This window comes from Canis lupus, chromosome 4, assembly GCF_003254725.2.
Source record: "Canis lupus dingo isolate Sandy chromosome 4, ASM325472v2, whole genome shotgun sequence".
Taxonomy (NCBI): domain Eukaryota; kingdom Metazoa; phylum Chordata; class Mammalia; order Carnivora; family Canidae; genus Canis; species Canis lupus.
This window is the reverse complement of record NC_064246.1, coordinates 85,287,122-85,303,104: the sequence shown is the minus strand read 5'-3', so window position 1 is coordinate 85,303,104 and position 15,983 is coordinate 85,287,122. Positions and strand designations below refer to the sequence as shown.

General features: G+C 33.9%; 1 protein-coding gene across 8 annotated transcripts in view; it reads right to left on the bottom strand.

Moving 5' to 3' along the window:
• CDH18 (cadherin 18) overlaps nucleotides 1-15,983 on the bottom strand; it is a 953,252-nt gene that overhangs the window by 33,676 nt on the left and 903,593 nt on the right. For all 8 annotated transcript variants that reach the window (XM_049109418.1, XM_049109419.1, XM_049109420.1 and 5 more), the window contains one exon: nucleotides 8,992-9,113. In XM_049109418.1, the coding sequence (XP_048965375.1) occupies nucleotides 8,992-9,113 (122 nt within the window). The remainder of the gene's footprint in view (nucleotides 1-8,991; nucleotides 9,114-15,983) is intronic.

The following is a 15,983-nucleotide window of genomic DNA, read 5'->3' as shown; positions in this document are numbered from 1 at the left end:
CCAACTAAATTATTTTACATTTCCTCTTATTACTTCTTTGGGACAATTATTTTCTTCTCATTTTATATTTTTACAAACAAGCTTATTCTAGTTGTCAAACACTGATATAATTCATATTTTATACAGTTACTGTTTTACTGTTATCTTTAGTACAGTATACTTCCCATTCCTATACAAGTAATTTCAAATCTGACTTGCCCAATCATGGCAAATTTGTCTTTCTCAGGTTTCCTGATCTTGTGTACATAACAAGTGATGAACTGATTGTCACATTTTGTTTAAGAGTAAACCACTTGTCTTAAATTCCTGCAGAATTGTCGTTCATGCATCTATACTTATTCTTCCATAATACTACTGAAAAATGCTTCCAAAAGCCTTGACTGTTGCTCTGCTTTTTTTTAAATTAAGGTTTTATTTATTTATTTGACACACACACACACACACACACACAGAGCACAATTGGGGGAGTGGGAGAGAGAGAAGGAGACTCCCCAAGAGCAGGGAGCCAGAATGCGACTTGACCCCAGGACTCTGGGATCATGACCTGGGCCAAAGTCTGATGCTTAACCAACTGAGCCACCAGTCATCTTGTTGCTCTGCTTTTTTTTTTTTTTTTTATTTTATTTATTTTTTGTGTGTGTTGCACTGCTTTTATCTAGAACTCAAAGATATTCTCTTGATGGGAAAACGTTTATTAATTCTTTTCTGTTACTAATCACCTTTTCTCTTTCACTAGGAGATAGATTTCCATGTGTTGGTTCCTTAGATTTTTATTAGAAAAATCACCCCAGAAGTGAACATGTTTGTGCTTGTTAAAATATTGAGGCCCCCGGCAGATATCTAAATAAGTGCCATGTATCCAACAGGAGTATTTTCTACCCTCTTGTCAGGTGTGATTTATCTACACTGGGCTACCTGTGCCGCCTGTTTGTGCAATTTGTTAGTGGTGTACAGTCCATAACAATGTATTTTCTGTCTCTCATTCTTTTTCACTGAACTTAGATGTTTTCTATTATGTGCATATTTTGTAATTTGTGCATAAAGTGATTGATTATTTGGAAATATCTGAGAGAAATACAGTCGCAGATTTATTCTACCAAAGGGGAAGGTAACTCACATTGATAGTTGGTATTTATAAATAGTTACCAGCTATAGTTTTTGGGAATGCCCATGAATAAGGATTCATTTTAGCAGAAACTAATTAGAATCAATTTTGCATTTCTTTTATCAAATAAATGTATCACCCTGTTTGAATGTGTTTTCTATAGTCTATTATGTCTTGAGTACTTTATTAGGGGGAAAGCATCGAACTAGTCAGTATCACAGATGTATGCAAATAATGTAGTCTTTCGTTAAATAAATGAGCTAGTCCTAACTAAATATTTAAACTATTTTAAAATATTAAAAAGAATTTTCTATGGAGTACACTGTATCTTCCTTAAATTAATCCATGAAATCACTTTATAATATAATCACAAATGAGATCATAAATTTATTTAATAATAATACTAACTTCTGTTAGTTCAGTGAGCTTGATTATTTGTAAGATCTAGGTGTAAAATCTTTACTGATGATAGTACTTTATTCCTAGAAAGCTATATTGTTAATAATTGGACATGATGGGAGGAGGCTGGTGTTAAGTAATACATTTTTTAAAAATATATGTTATGTTTCCTAAGTTTACTTTGTAATGAAACATACACACGCACACACATACTCACAGAGGGAAAAGTCCATATAAATAATACAGAAAGCACCCCCATCATTTATGTTTCAGTTTCTATGTGTAGGCCATTGCATTTATCATGAATTCACTTTACTTTGGGAACTGACTTCAAATTTCATGCATTTATGATTTTCTTCTTAATTTTTTTTTTCATGCAAGGTACTTAAAATATTTTTTTTTCCAGAACAGGGAAATATATTAACTCAGAGAAATATATCGCTACAGTTCAGGTGTATTGATACTTGATTCAACGTGAACTCTGTTGTTAGATGTCGTTTAAACGGCTTCACAAAAGACAAGTCTCTCTGCCATGGCCACATGCTGTTATATTTAGATGCACAGCATCCATAATAAAAATGTCTGTAATTCTAAAAGCAATTGTTATAGAAAGAGGAGCCATTGTACAGCTGGGCAACACAAATATGTTTCAGAAAACCTATTTCACAAATCATTATTTAAATAGAGTTCCCTATTCCTACTCCACATCAAAACACAGTTTCTCCAGAAGTGCTACAGACATAAGATTAAATGAACCAAAGATGGCAAAATTAAACAACAGAAAGATTCAGACCATTTCCCTTGTAATAGGTTAATCATACAAATTGACCACACAGATTGACAATGGTTTGTTTAAATAAGGGTGCAATAAACAATGTTTTCAAATGACTTTTCGGTCCCTTAGTAGAAAGTTTTAATTCATTTTGGTGAAACAAATGTTTAGAGAAACAGATACTTAGGCAATATAAAGAACCCAAGTCTCTTAAAGTGACATCTAAAATCATACAGTAGTAAAGACAACAATGACGCTAACTATGAATATTGTTTTTTTAAAGGATAATAACTATAATCGCACAAATAAATTGATAGATATTAGCACTTAGGGGTGCTAAGTCTAGTGATTGCTTTCTAAAACAGCAACAGCTCTCTGAAGAAAAGAAAAATATTATATAAATGGTTAATGGGACTCAGAAGATAAAGATACATTTTGTCACAAATTTAGCCTTCTCTGAAAAATGGAATGGCTTTCCCTGTGACGAGAATACAGTAATCCACATTTAAAAGCACTGGAGTCGTATATTCAGAACTTCAGGCTTGGAAGGGCCCTGAAGTTCTGATAATTTTCTTTATTTTAGACACGAAGAAAACACTTATCAATATCACATAAATCATTTCTTAGAAATGCTATGAAGCTTGGGTGGTCAATGTGGAGGGTAAAAGAGAGGGACCCATGCTCGCACACTGGCACTGACAGGAGAGCATGACCTGGAGAGAGTGCCTGAAGCATCTTTCTCATGATCAAGAGGTGGAGCATATGGGAGGTCAATAGAAAAAGTCCAAGTCACTGGCTAAATGAAAAGAGTTCAACCTGGAAAACTAATACTAGTGTTTTAGATTTGGTAGCACATGTTCCCATTCACAGGAGAAAAAATCAACTGATCCAAGAGCAAGGACTGATTATTATTTGTCCAGATTTTCAATGCTTTCATATGCAAAGGTGGCTATGGAGTAGCAAGTATGAATTTTCCCTACAAATTTTGAAATTACTTACAAGAAAAAAAGAAAAAGAAAAAAGGAAAAAAAGAAAGAAAGAAAGAAAGAAAGAAAGAAAGAAGAAAGAAAGAAAGAAAGAAAGAAAGAAAGAAAGAAAGAAAGAAAGAAAGAAAGAAAACACCACCTAAAAAGAAAACATCTAAAAACAGCTGATGCAATCATGAGTTTATGTTTGGATTTTTAAATCTTTATATCACATTTCAAATGACCCAATTCTGAATTCTCTGAATAACCTACAGATCAAAGAAAAAGATTCTATGAGGGATTATATTCTTGTCAGATTTTGATATTAAAGATATGTTTAGTTATAAAAAGTGTAGAAAACAGATTCCCCCATTTTGTACTTTTTAATGTAGCATATTTCCACCATCATTCTGTTGAAATAGTTTTAATTTTTATTATTTAACTGATTATTAGCTTATTTTATTTATTTTTATTTTTTGATTCTTAGCTTGTTTAGACGTGCCCTTATTTCCAATGGATTTTTTTTCTAACAATACTTTTGAATTCGTATCTAGCTTTATTTATTTTTTACATACAGAAGATAATGAGGCCGATCCTTTGCAAATTATTAAAACTTGCTAAGTGACCCTACATATAGTAAATTTATGGTCAATGTTTTCTGTTAGCTTCAGAAGAATGCATGATCTGATATTGTTTAGTGTATTATTCTATATTTGTCAGATCATAAATTTCGCTAATTGTGGTGTTCAATTTTCAATATCCTTACCAAAATTTTTGCCCTTATTCTATCAGCTTCTGGTAAAAGGATACCAAAACTCCCAATACAATAATGGGCTAGTCTCATTTTTAATATTTCTATACTTTTTTGCTTTGTTCATTTTGAGGCAACATTGATACGTATATATGAATTTAAAATTCTTATTTCTATCTGATGTATAAACTGTCTTTATCACAATGAATGTTCCTCTTTATATCTAATAATGTTCCTTTGATGAAGTGTGTGTGTCTGTGTGTGTGTGTGTGTGTGTGTCTAGCTGGGTAAGTATAGATATAGCAATTATTCAAGTAATTATTTGGTATATTTTTATATGTTTTCTTTCAAACTCTTTTCCTTTATTATTTTTATTTCACACTTTTATTTTTTTAAGATTTTACTTATTTATTTGAGAGAGAGAGAGAGAGTGCACCTACACACCAGTGGGGGGAGGGACAGAAGGAGAGGGAGAAACAGACTCCCCATTGAGCCGGGAGCCTGACAGGGGTGCGCTCAATCGCTGGGCTCTGAGATCATAACCTGAGCAGAAGGCAGAGGCTTAACCAACAAAGCATCTCGGATGCCCCTATATTAACACCTCTTATAAAAACAGTTAAATGCTTTTTTTTTTTCTATTTTGACAAAACATATATTTTAATATGACTGTTTAGGTGACTTTATTTCAACATAGGTGCTAACGTACACTTTAAATTTACATTATTTTTATTTACTTTCTACTTTTCACTTATTCTGTATTTATTTATGTCTTATGTTTTGATTTTTAAAATCAGATGACCTCTACCTAGCTATTAGAATTCTGTGTACTATAGCTTTATTTTTATTTTTCCTATTTTGTGAGAATCTATATATATCAGCAGCAAATATGAGAGTTTTTCATTTCAAGTTTGGGCTTTACAAACTTCACAGAATTTTCTGGATTATTTTGGAATTACTATTGGTTATAAGCTTCATATTTTATTAGGATTGTATGTTAGTTGTGAAATGGTCCTTCTAGAATCCTTGAAGTTCACTCCCATATAAAAAGTTTTTTTACCTGTATATTTGAACTGTAAAACATAATCCTGTTGGAAACAAAACGGCATGCAACAAGTTTGCAAGTATATGAATTATTTTAAAGTAACAAACATTTTCATTAAGAGAGTTAAGGTCAAGAAATAGAAATGTAAATATTTCTTTAGGATTCAGTATTTTAATTTATTTATTTTTTAAAGATTTCTTTATATTATTTGTTTGAGAGAGAGCAACAGAGAGAACGAGCACACAAGTGATGGGGAAGGACAGACGGAGAAGGAGAAGTAGACTCCCTCCTGAGTAGGGAGACCTGTTCAGAGCTTGACCCCAGGACCTTGAGATCATGACCTGAGATGAAGACAGACACCTAACCAAATGAGCCAACAAGATTAAATATTTTTCATTACAGTTTCTACTATCTTGTTAGTTACATGTTCTTTTACCTTTTTTTTACTAATTGATCTAGAGGATACAGCATGCTTTCTGGACATATAAAATATATATTAGTAGTTAATCAATTACTCAAAGTTTGAGGATCCAGAATTTCAGGAGTTCAGAATATTTTAACTTCATTTGTCTTTCCCACTTATGACCTCTTGTTGCCATGTATATAATGTATATTTGAAACTCTGGAAGATGTTCCTTAGATTTGTATTTATTCATCAATAATTTAGTTTTTGTGAATATATTTATTGATTGCATTTAGCTTGAGGCTCCTCATGACTTCCATTGCCAGCGTAGTTATTCTCCTTTTTTTTTTTTTTAACACATAAAAGCTTTAGAGTGTGTCTTATGGTAAGAGATTTTCACATTTTTGTGGGCCTAACTCTGAGTTTTTCTGTTCTTTGTTTTTGTGGGATATGTTTGGTAGAAAAGAATTCATGGCTGTCAGTTATTATCTTGCAACTGTTGGGAATTATCATTCCATTGTTTTCTGGGTCTTATATTTTTTCAAAACGATTTTATTTATTTATTTGATATAAAGAGTGTGAGTGTGCACATGCACACACACGTGTGTGTTCGCACATGGGCAAGTCGGGGGGTGGGCAAGGAGCAGAGGGGAGGGAAAAGAAGAGGGAAAGCATCCCAAGCAGACTCCATACTCAGCGCAGATCCCATCTAGGGACTCAATCCCCCCACCCTGTGATCACGACCCTAGCTAAAACCTAGAGCTGATGATGAACTGACTGAGACACTTATGTGGGTTTTATCTTTCTTGACGAAAAATGAGCTTTGTAGTATTCTTTTAAAGTATTGTATCTCTTAAAATGATTTACTTTTCATTAATTTTTAAGGTTTTTTTTTTTTTGTAAGTATGGATTCATATCCAGTTATAAGAAATACAGAGATGCTATGTACCCAGTTTATCCCACTGGGAACATCTACCAAAACTACAGTACAATATCACAGCGAGGATGTTGACATGGACGCAGTCACAATACAGAACATTTCTGTTACCATAAAAATCCTTCAGTCTGCCCTTTATAGCCACATACACTTCCCTGCCACCCTCACCCTCTCCTTAACCTCTGACATTTTCTATTATGAAACTTTGGGTATTTAGGTGTGTGTGTGTGTGTGTGTGTGTGTGTTTTCCACTCAGCAAAATTCTCAGGAGTTTCATTCTGATTTTTTTTTTTATCTTTTTATGCTTCAGTGTGGATGCTTTTTCTGACCTATTTCTAATTAACTTATTTTCTCTTGCTTTGTGCTATTACTGAGAATTTGAATCTATATTCAGCAACTATATCTTTTAAAAATCTAAATTTTTCCACTTGAAAGTTTTACATTTTTCTCATCAATTATATTTCTCATACATTTATAATGTAGGTTAATAAACTAATTTTAGGGGATCCCTGGGTGGCGCAGCAGTTTAGCGCCTGCCTTTGGCCCAGGGTGCGATCCTGGAGACCCGGGATTGAGTCCCACGTCGGGTTCCCAGTGCATGGAGCCTGCTTCTCCCTCTGCCTATGTCTCTGCCTCTCTCTCTCTCTCTCTGTGACTATCATAAATAAATAAAGATTTTAAAAAAATAAACTAATTTTAGGATGTGTTTGACACATTTTTTGACATTTTTGACACAACTGAAATAGGCTTTGATAAATAAATCATTGTATATCTATACTGAAAAATTCCTTGATGCTTTTGAAATGATGATACAGAAAAATGCTTAAGCATCCGAAGTGATTATCTTAACATATTACATAATATATATTAATTATATGCCATTACATAAAATAATTAATATAATACAATATAATTCATAAACTAAGTACTTTCAGATATAATTTTCATCCACTTTATCCTTATCATGCTTTCTAATTTTCTTATGGGCAATGAACTTGAAAAAAAATTCATGAAAAAAAAGGTTGTACATTTACGTATACATAAATACCTCTTCAGAGGGTATTAAAACATAAGCAATGTTTGCTTTAGCATAGTATTGGTTGTCCCTTCTACAGAAATACACAGGCAATGCTTCTCAGTACTATAATTTTAGGAGAAGCTTTAAAATGATTTAAAATAGTGTGGAGTGGGGATACCTGGGTGGCTCAGCTGGTTAAGCATCTGGCTCTCAATTTTGGCTCAGGTCATGATCTCAGGGTTGTGAAATTGAACCCTGTGATGGGCTCCACATCAGGTATAGAGCTCTCTCTCTCTCTCCCCCCCCTTACATTTTTTTTAAATAAATACATAAATGAAGTAGTTTTGGATGATATAGTCATTCTGGTTTACAAAGACAGTAGAGTGACTATCTGACTCAGCCAGACCTAGACCTTTTCTCCCTCTCTAAATTCACCTGTGACAGACAGACTTTAAATGCTTCTCATGGGATCCATGCCTCCATGTAGTGCCTTCTCCATTAAGTCTGGATGTGACCTGTGATTTGCTTCTGACCAATAGAATATGGCCAAAAAGTGTTGATATATCACTCACCTGGTGACATGAACAGACTTAACAGATCTCTCCCTCTGTGTTTGATGAAGTAAGTGGCTACATTGGGAAGCCTATACATACAACAAAAAACTGTGGACAGCATGTCGAAACTCCAGGGAACAAGGAAGAGCTGAAGAAACTCCTGAAGCTCTGAGGTCTATAGCTGAAGGTATCCTAATGCTGCCAATAACCAGGTGTGCTTAGAAGAGATCTCAAGCTTCAGATAAGATGGCCCCGGCTGAAACCTTGATTACTGTCTGTGAGACCCTTGCAAAGATCCAGCTAAGCCATGAGCAGACATCTGACCTACAGGAAATCGGGGGTCAAGATTTCCTCAAATATGTCTTGTTTTAATCTGCTAAGTTTGTGTAATTTGTTATACAGCAGAAAAACAAAAACAAAAACAAAAACAAAGGTATGTCCCCTTTCAGATTTCCACTTGCTTTATGTTCCACAGCCACACTGGTTTTCCTTCAGGATTGCCGTGCTCCTTTAGCTAGCTGCCATCTACATACGTGCGACTCACGATCCTTTTCAAGTTCTTCGCTCCTTCTTCCACTGTCTCCACTTTCTTAGTACATACACTCTCTTTTGTTCAAGCCTAATTGTCTTTTAGTACCAATATTACTCAATGGTCACTCTCATGTCACTCCTGTGGAACATCCAAAATAGACCAAACTGTCCCTTCTCTGTAACCTCATCTAAAATCTTTATTAAGGTGGAAAGTTCACAGTTTCCTCCTCACTTAATAGAGGGCTTTGCATAAACCATTCAATATAATTTTATCGGTATGGTGGATGTATGCATGAATGAGTTCACTCTTTGATTTACATTTGGGATCAAGAAAATTTATTTTCAATGATTCTCAAAAAAATCTGTTTGGTACTTAAAATAAAGCTTTATAAAATTATTTTCACTGAGCACAAAAATAACATTGAGGGATTTTGAGGATTATACCTAAAAATAATAGAAATAGAGCTGCTGTTTCTCTTCCATTCCAATGATAGGAAGGAAACAATTAACTTACCTGGCCAGGCTTAGAATTTTCACAGACAACAATATCATATTCCCTGGCAAGTTCGGGTGGATTGTCATTGACATCCAGAACTCTAATACCCACTGTGACATGGCTCAGCAAACCAGGATTGTCTGCAAAACACACAGGGATATATTTAGTATTTCCATACACACTTTAGAGGCTTGGTTTAAAACAAATCTCCTTAATACTGTAGCTTGTCACTAGCTCCATATGCTTCAACAGGACTTTTGGCAAAAGACAACTTTATGATGGCACTCTTTGCTAGAACTCATTAACTTACAGAAAAATGAAAAATGAACACCAAGGCATGACATGAATGCTAAAATGATATTTTGTCATATCAAGGAAATTACATGTTATTCAGGAACTGGAGTGGGAGAAAGTTGTCAGAATTCATTGTATGCTGTCAGAGTCTAAGGGATGAACAATTGGTTTCATCATTAATCTAAAAAGCATAGCAGTTGGTAAAAAAAAATTACATAATCTTTCAAAAGTTCTAGTTTTCAAATTTAAATAAACTTGGAGAAAATAAAAAGAAGATAAAAGAAAACTTCTTTACACAAAGGATAATTTTCTTCTGGAAAAAATGCATTCAGTGTGTGATGTTAAGTCATAATTGGGGAGAAATAATAATTTAAATCAGAACTTATCATAGAAATTAATATATAACTGGTAGATATCAAAATATTATAGTCAATACCTCAAAATAAGTCTTAAATGCAGTCTTCCCATTTTTCAGTAAGTCATTAATTCTGCGATGTGAGGAAAAGGCAGATGTTTGCTTTATTTTACATTTTAAGTGCAGAATTGATAATGAGAAAATTAAATATATATTTTTTATTGCTGTGTTTGTCATTATCTTAAAAAAATCCAAAATTAAATTTAGACTAATTTTAAAAAAGACTATTAGATAAAGACATACAATCTAGACAAATTTATGAATCTATCAAAGCAGAACATGAGAAGGCATATTAGAAAAAAAAAGAGATATGGACAGACATAGACATATACAGAGAACACTAAAACTAGTAAGAACATGGGTGGAATAAAAAGTACCATAAGTCGTCCCAAAAGGAATAGAAAATCTGAGTAATTAAAAAAATCAAATTTCATCTGAAACAATTTCTCTAAAGAGAAAAAGGTCAGGTCTAGATTATTTTACCCAAAGCTAAAGAAGCAGATAATTTCAGTCTCATACATCTTTTTTCCATAAAACAGAGGAAGGAGGAAATGCTTGAAAGCTTGTTTTCTGTGGCTTGTGACACATCAATATCAATAACAGAAGTTCCCACTCATGGGAGATTCTAGGTGTAAACAGCCTAAACAAAATGATAGCAAACCCATTCCACTAGGGTAGAATATATAGTAATTATATTTATAATTATATATATATATATATAGTGAATTATATATAATATATAATAATAAATATAATTACTATATAATATAGTAAAAATATATATCTTTATCAGTTTAATTCCATGCTTGCTTAGTTTAACATTCAAGAAAGGAAGAAACAAGGAGAGGATGGAAGATACAAAGAAGACATGAGGAAGGACATTTTAAAAAGCATAAAGATTATTCACAAAGCTAATAAATTAAAGGGTGGACCAAAAATCTGAATAATCATCTCAACATGTATAGAAGAACCAAGAAATAGAACGCAATATCCATATATTATAAACACAATGAAACCAAACCAAACAAACAGAGAAAGAAAAACTCTGAGTGAACTAGAAGTAGAGCTGTACCTTCTCCAGCTGATTAAGGGCAAATTAAATAAACAACAACAACAAAACTACAGTGCGCATTACTCTTAATGGTAAAAACTCTTAATGGTAAAAAACTAAGTCGAGTTAATAAAGCTATAAGGACGCTAGAAATAAATCTAACAAAGGATGTGAACGACCTACATGCAGAAGGCTTTATTGAAGTGGTCTATTCGTTCAGCTTATTTAGACTTCGTTGAAGAAGGTCTAAAGAAACTAAGTCCTGTGTTATGTGTGTGGTTAGGAAGACAACACACCACAGATAAAACCGCCCTTTCCCACGTGATGTGTGTATTCAATGTTATCTATTGCAAACCCCAATGTTCATAGAATTAGTAGTGGGTTCTAAAATTTATAAGTACTAGGATTATTGAGATTGGAATGGAAAAGAACAGTAAAGAAACATGTTCAACAATTTACCCAGGCTTATTATATGGTATTTGCAGCCTTACTATGGCCACTATATAAATACATCTCTTCTGCCCCAAATGTCATAAGTGATTTTTTTTTTTCATGTATTCTCGGATTTACCAATTAGGTACTTGCTCACCTTTTCAGAGCAGACAAAAGCAATCTGTTCTAGAAATCTGACACAAGAATAATTTTATTGTCTCTAATCATCAGTATCAGCAGCCTTAATTGTCCCTGAGTAAATAGTTCTCTGCTCATTTTCTGAAGCAACCTTAGTGAAGTTAGGGGAAAGAAAGAAAAAAAAGATGGAAGGAAGGAAGGAAGAAGGAAGGAAGGAAGGAAGGAAGGAAGGAAGGAAGGAAGGAAGGAAGGAAGGAAGGAGGGAAGGAAGGAAGGAAGCTATTTTGTAGGAGAAGATGCTGGAAGACTACATCTTACCAAAAGGCTAGAATAAAAGGACAACTAGGCATCTGACCGTTGTCGACATTCACCTTCTCTCTGTCCCCACTGACTCTTGCTCATGTGATCTTTGGACTTGAGTCGACTCCCACTCATTGCACAGGGGGGTACAGGAAGCCCAATTCTTCTCGATGGAAATAGACTCGATGTTGATGGGACATTATTTTATTATTCCGATGTATGTATAATTCCTATTCCATTACTTGTTAAAAGCACAGCGTTCAGCATCAGACAAATGCCAATTTTCTGTGGACCTACTCCTGTTACATGTCCTGTGGGGAAGCTCAACTGAATGTAATCTTCGTGTGCTTGTGACTAAGGATGCGACCGCCCTGCCCTGCCAGGGGCCACTGCAGGTCATCCGGACGAAGGGTCAGGAAAAACAGAACATTGGAGTAAGCTCACAGTCATTAGCGCACAAACTGAATACCTCCTATTTACTAAGAGTAGCATGAAGTACAAAAACTGCCTTTCACTTCAGACAATTAGAGGCTGAAAACCCACTATGGCTTCACAGCCGCTTGCAGTCTACCTGTGTCAATTCTGGTATTTTCCTGCTCAATGAGAAAATGAGCTACTTCTAAGTGAGCAAACTGGCACATTCCTTTGGGTTTCTCTTATTTCCCACAGCCATTGGGTTAGGATGGGGCCCCTTGAATGACAATGAATTTACCTATAAAGTGTGAACATACTCACGTGCATTGGAAGTATTTTTCTCTGGCAAAAAATAGACGATGTTCTTGAAGTCATTAATGCAACACTTCAGTTATTGCTATTGTTACTTTTATCTTCATGCTTTAATTCTAGCAAGCAGTTTGTTTTTAATAGATGTATAATTGACATGCCATATTATATTGATTTCAGGTACAAATATAAGAAAGTGATTTGGCAATTACACACATTACAAAATACTCACTATGGTAAGTGTGGTCACGATTTGTCATCATACAAGGTTATTATAATGTTACTGATTATATTCCCAAGGCTGCACTTCTCATCCCTGTGACTTATTTATTTTGTAATTGGAAGTTTGTACTTAATCCATTCCCCTGTATTGCCTGCTCACCCTCTTCCTCTTTGGCAAACACCAGTTGTTTTTTTGTTTTTGTTTTTGTTTTTTCCTCGTATTTATGAGCCTGTTTCTGTTTTTGTTCAATTTTAAGTCTTTTTTTGGTGGCAGAGTCAATGAACCCCCTCTCTAGCACTCTTTAGGAACATGACATTTGGAGAGTCATGTATTATTTCTATGCCTTGGCTACTTAATCTGCACTGAGTTCTTTGAAAAACACCAAATGGTCTTTTTGAGAAATCATTAAGGAAATTATGTAAATTTTAAAATACTGACCCTGAGAATAAGCAGGCTGCACATTTGAATCCTTTCTGAAGATGAAAAACAAAACAGAAGCAAAAGCAATACACACCGCATGCGCCAATCCTAGACATGTGATTTCTAGCAGAAACCACACTATTTGAAAATCATCCACATTTTACCCAAGACCAATATAAAAACAAGTCATATTAGCAGAGTGCCCTCTACACACATTGTGATGCAATGGAAGTATTGGTATATGGTAGGTCAGCACAATTTCATGACCATTAGTATATGTAGTGCAATTTACTACGGAATTCAATAGATTTCTAGATATTCATACTTGGAAGTTAGTATTAAGTACTTTTTTTTAATTTTTTTTCAAGACTTTATTTATTCATGAGAGACACAGAGAGAGGCAAGGACACAGGCAGAGGGAGAAGCAGGCTCCATGCAGGGAGCCCGATGTGGGACTCGATCCCGGGACTCCAGGATCACGCCCTGGGCCCAAGGGAGACGCTCAACCGCTGAGCCACCCAGGTGTCCTAAGTACTTTTAAATATATAAACTTAGACAAGTGCCAATTATCTTATCTATAAAATGTAGATTATTTTCCTCAAAATGTGCTTCCATTCTTTTCTTTATGAAAATTCAGTCACAATGAAAAACCTTATATATTACTACAACAGTAAATTGCAGTGATTATGGATTTAATTAAGTAATTATATTTATATCTATGATTTATAAATGTGTACACTTATGAAGATGTGTTTCCACCTGTAGGTTACAAATGTGTTTAATTTTTTTTTTTTAATTTTTGGTCTGTGTTTGATTTCTATTATAAGTTTACATTATAAGCAACTATCTATAAACCAAATAGTCTGAACTTTTGTGAATCATTCCTGCGAAGTGAGACTAGACTATTTTAAGATGCTAATATTCTGTTTATTAACAAATAACATTATTAACATTCCCTTAAGTGAAAATAAATATATACAATAAAGTTTGCAAACTAGTGCTCGGATGAAACTGAAAATTTTTTTAAAGATTTATTTATTTATTTATTTATTTATTTATTTATTTATTTATTTTAGAAAGGGGGGGCAGGGGGAAAGAGAATCCTGAGGCAGACTCCCCGCTGAGTATGGAGCCTGAGGTAAGGCTCCATCTCACCATTCCAGGGTCATGACCTGAGTAGAAATTACTGGTCGGCCACTTAACCAGCTGAGCCACCCAGGTGACCCTGAAAATTCTTGTTTGACATACTTGTCTTGAAATGAGAGAGTTCTGCTATCTTTAACTAGTATTTTGAAATTTTGTATATAGAAGTCATGTATAATTTTTAGTCAAAAAACTAAGATAAAATAATTAATAAATAATATATACTCCTTACTAATGTACTTATTAAACAACTATTTTATGGATAAAATTATCACCGTGCCTTGTACAAGTCTGGTGTGCTACAGATGTTCTTTCTCTCTCCATCCTTCCCATTCTCTATTGAGAATCCAAATATTGTATTCAAATAATCTGTTATAATGTATAAGTTATAATTAATATCTAGCATCTAATGGCTTAATTCTTAAATAGTTCTTTCTGGTTGCCAGATAAACAGGTGTAAAATAAAACATTCTATGACATTAATAAGATAAATAATTGAATTGACCTTATACATTTTGGATCACTAACTTATTTTACATAAGTTCAAAAAACCTGGTAGTCATCTAGAAGCTTTTTCAAAAATTACTAAGCATTTAGAAACATATCACCTCAAACTCATTCAATGTATTTATACACTTTTTGTAGTTTGCTGTATAAAATTTTATTAGTGGCCCAGTCATTATAAAGATGTCACATTGAAGTGAATCACCCAAAAGGAGTCTCAACTCTCTTAAGACATTTTTTGGGGGCATCATGGTGGCTCAGCAGTTGAGCATCTGCTTCTGGCTCAAGGTGTGATCCCAGAGTCCTGGGATCGAGTCCCATGTAGGGCTCCCCACAGGGGAGCCTGCATCTCCCTCTGCCTAGGTCTCTGCCTCTCTTTGTGTTCTCTTGAATCAATAAATAACACTTAAAAAAAAAAAAAAAACCTTTTTTCTCCTAACTCATAAATTCTCCAAAAATTCCCAAAATGTCTTAGTATTTTTGCCTGAGACTCACATAAGTGTTACATAAGTGTTAAGCTTTAAAAGTTTAAATTATGTCTTTGATTTTAGGAATAAACACTTTTATTCTTTAGGTTGGAACCATAAAGTCAAAGTAATTCACCTTTAAGTGGAATTAATTACATCGGGATGATATATTTGCTCTTGATTATAAAATAAATTGAAAAATAGTTTTTAAAAAATATCTGTTAAAATTGGCCCATTCAATTGCATGAAAGAATCTAACAAAGGCAGATTTATTTTCTAATTTTTGTGATAATTCAGAATTTTTACATTTATTTTCCATCGTGGTCTATTCATCTCTAGTGTGGTGATCATCAAGTTTTCATCTTTCTTGAGTCCCCACAAATTCAGCTTGTGATAGATTATTACGATGTCCTTTGAACTACATTAGCAATCATATTGTTTATGCTGCCAGAAGTTCACTAATAGAATGGACCATCATTTTGCATTTTTGGGGGTGAGCAATGTAAGGATACTAATTTTTTTCTTATCTGATACAATCAGCATTCAAAAGTGGTTTTGTTAATTACGGAAAAACAGCTAACATAGGACATCGTTAGTGAAAATAATACATATATATTTCAAACATTTGTATTAAAATATCCGAATGTTTAATCATTCACCAATCTCAACTCTGGTGTAGGGATAAGGCCTTATCTCTGAGAATGGATCTGCTGTTGCTTGGAGTTCAACATCACCATTCTTGAAAAAAATCACACTCACTGCATCATCTATGGGCCCCAAATTTATTCCAAGGGAAGGAGAAACATGAAGTCATGTCCAAAACAGTTTAAGCACACAAGCAATTTAATGAAATTCCCTGAAATATTATAATGGTCATATTTTTTTCCTAAACTGCAACAC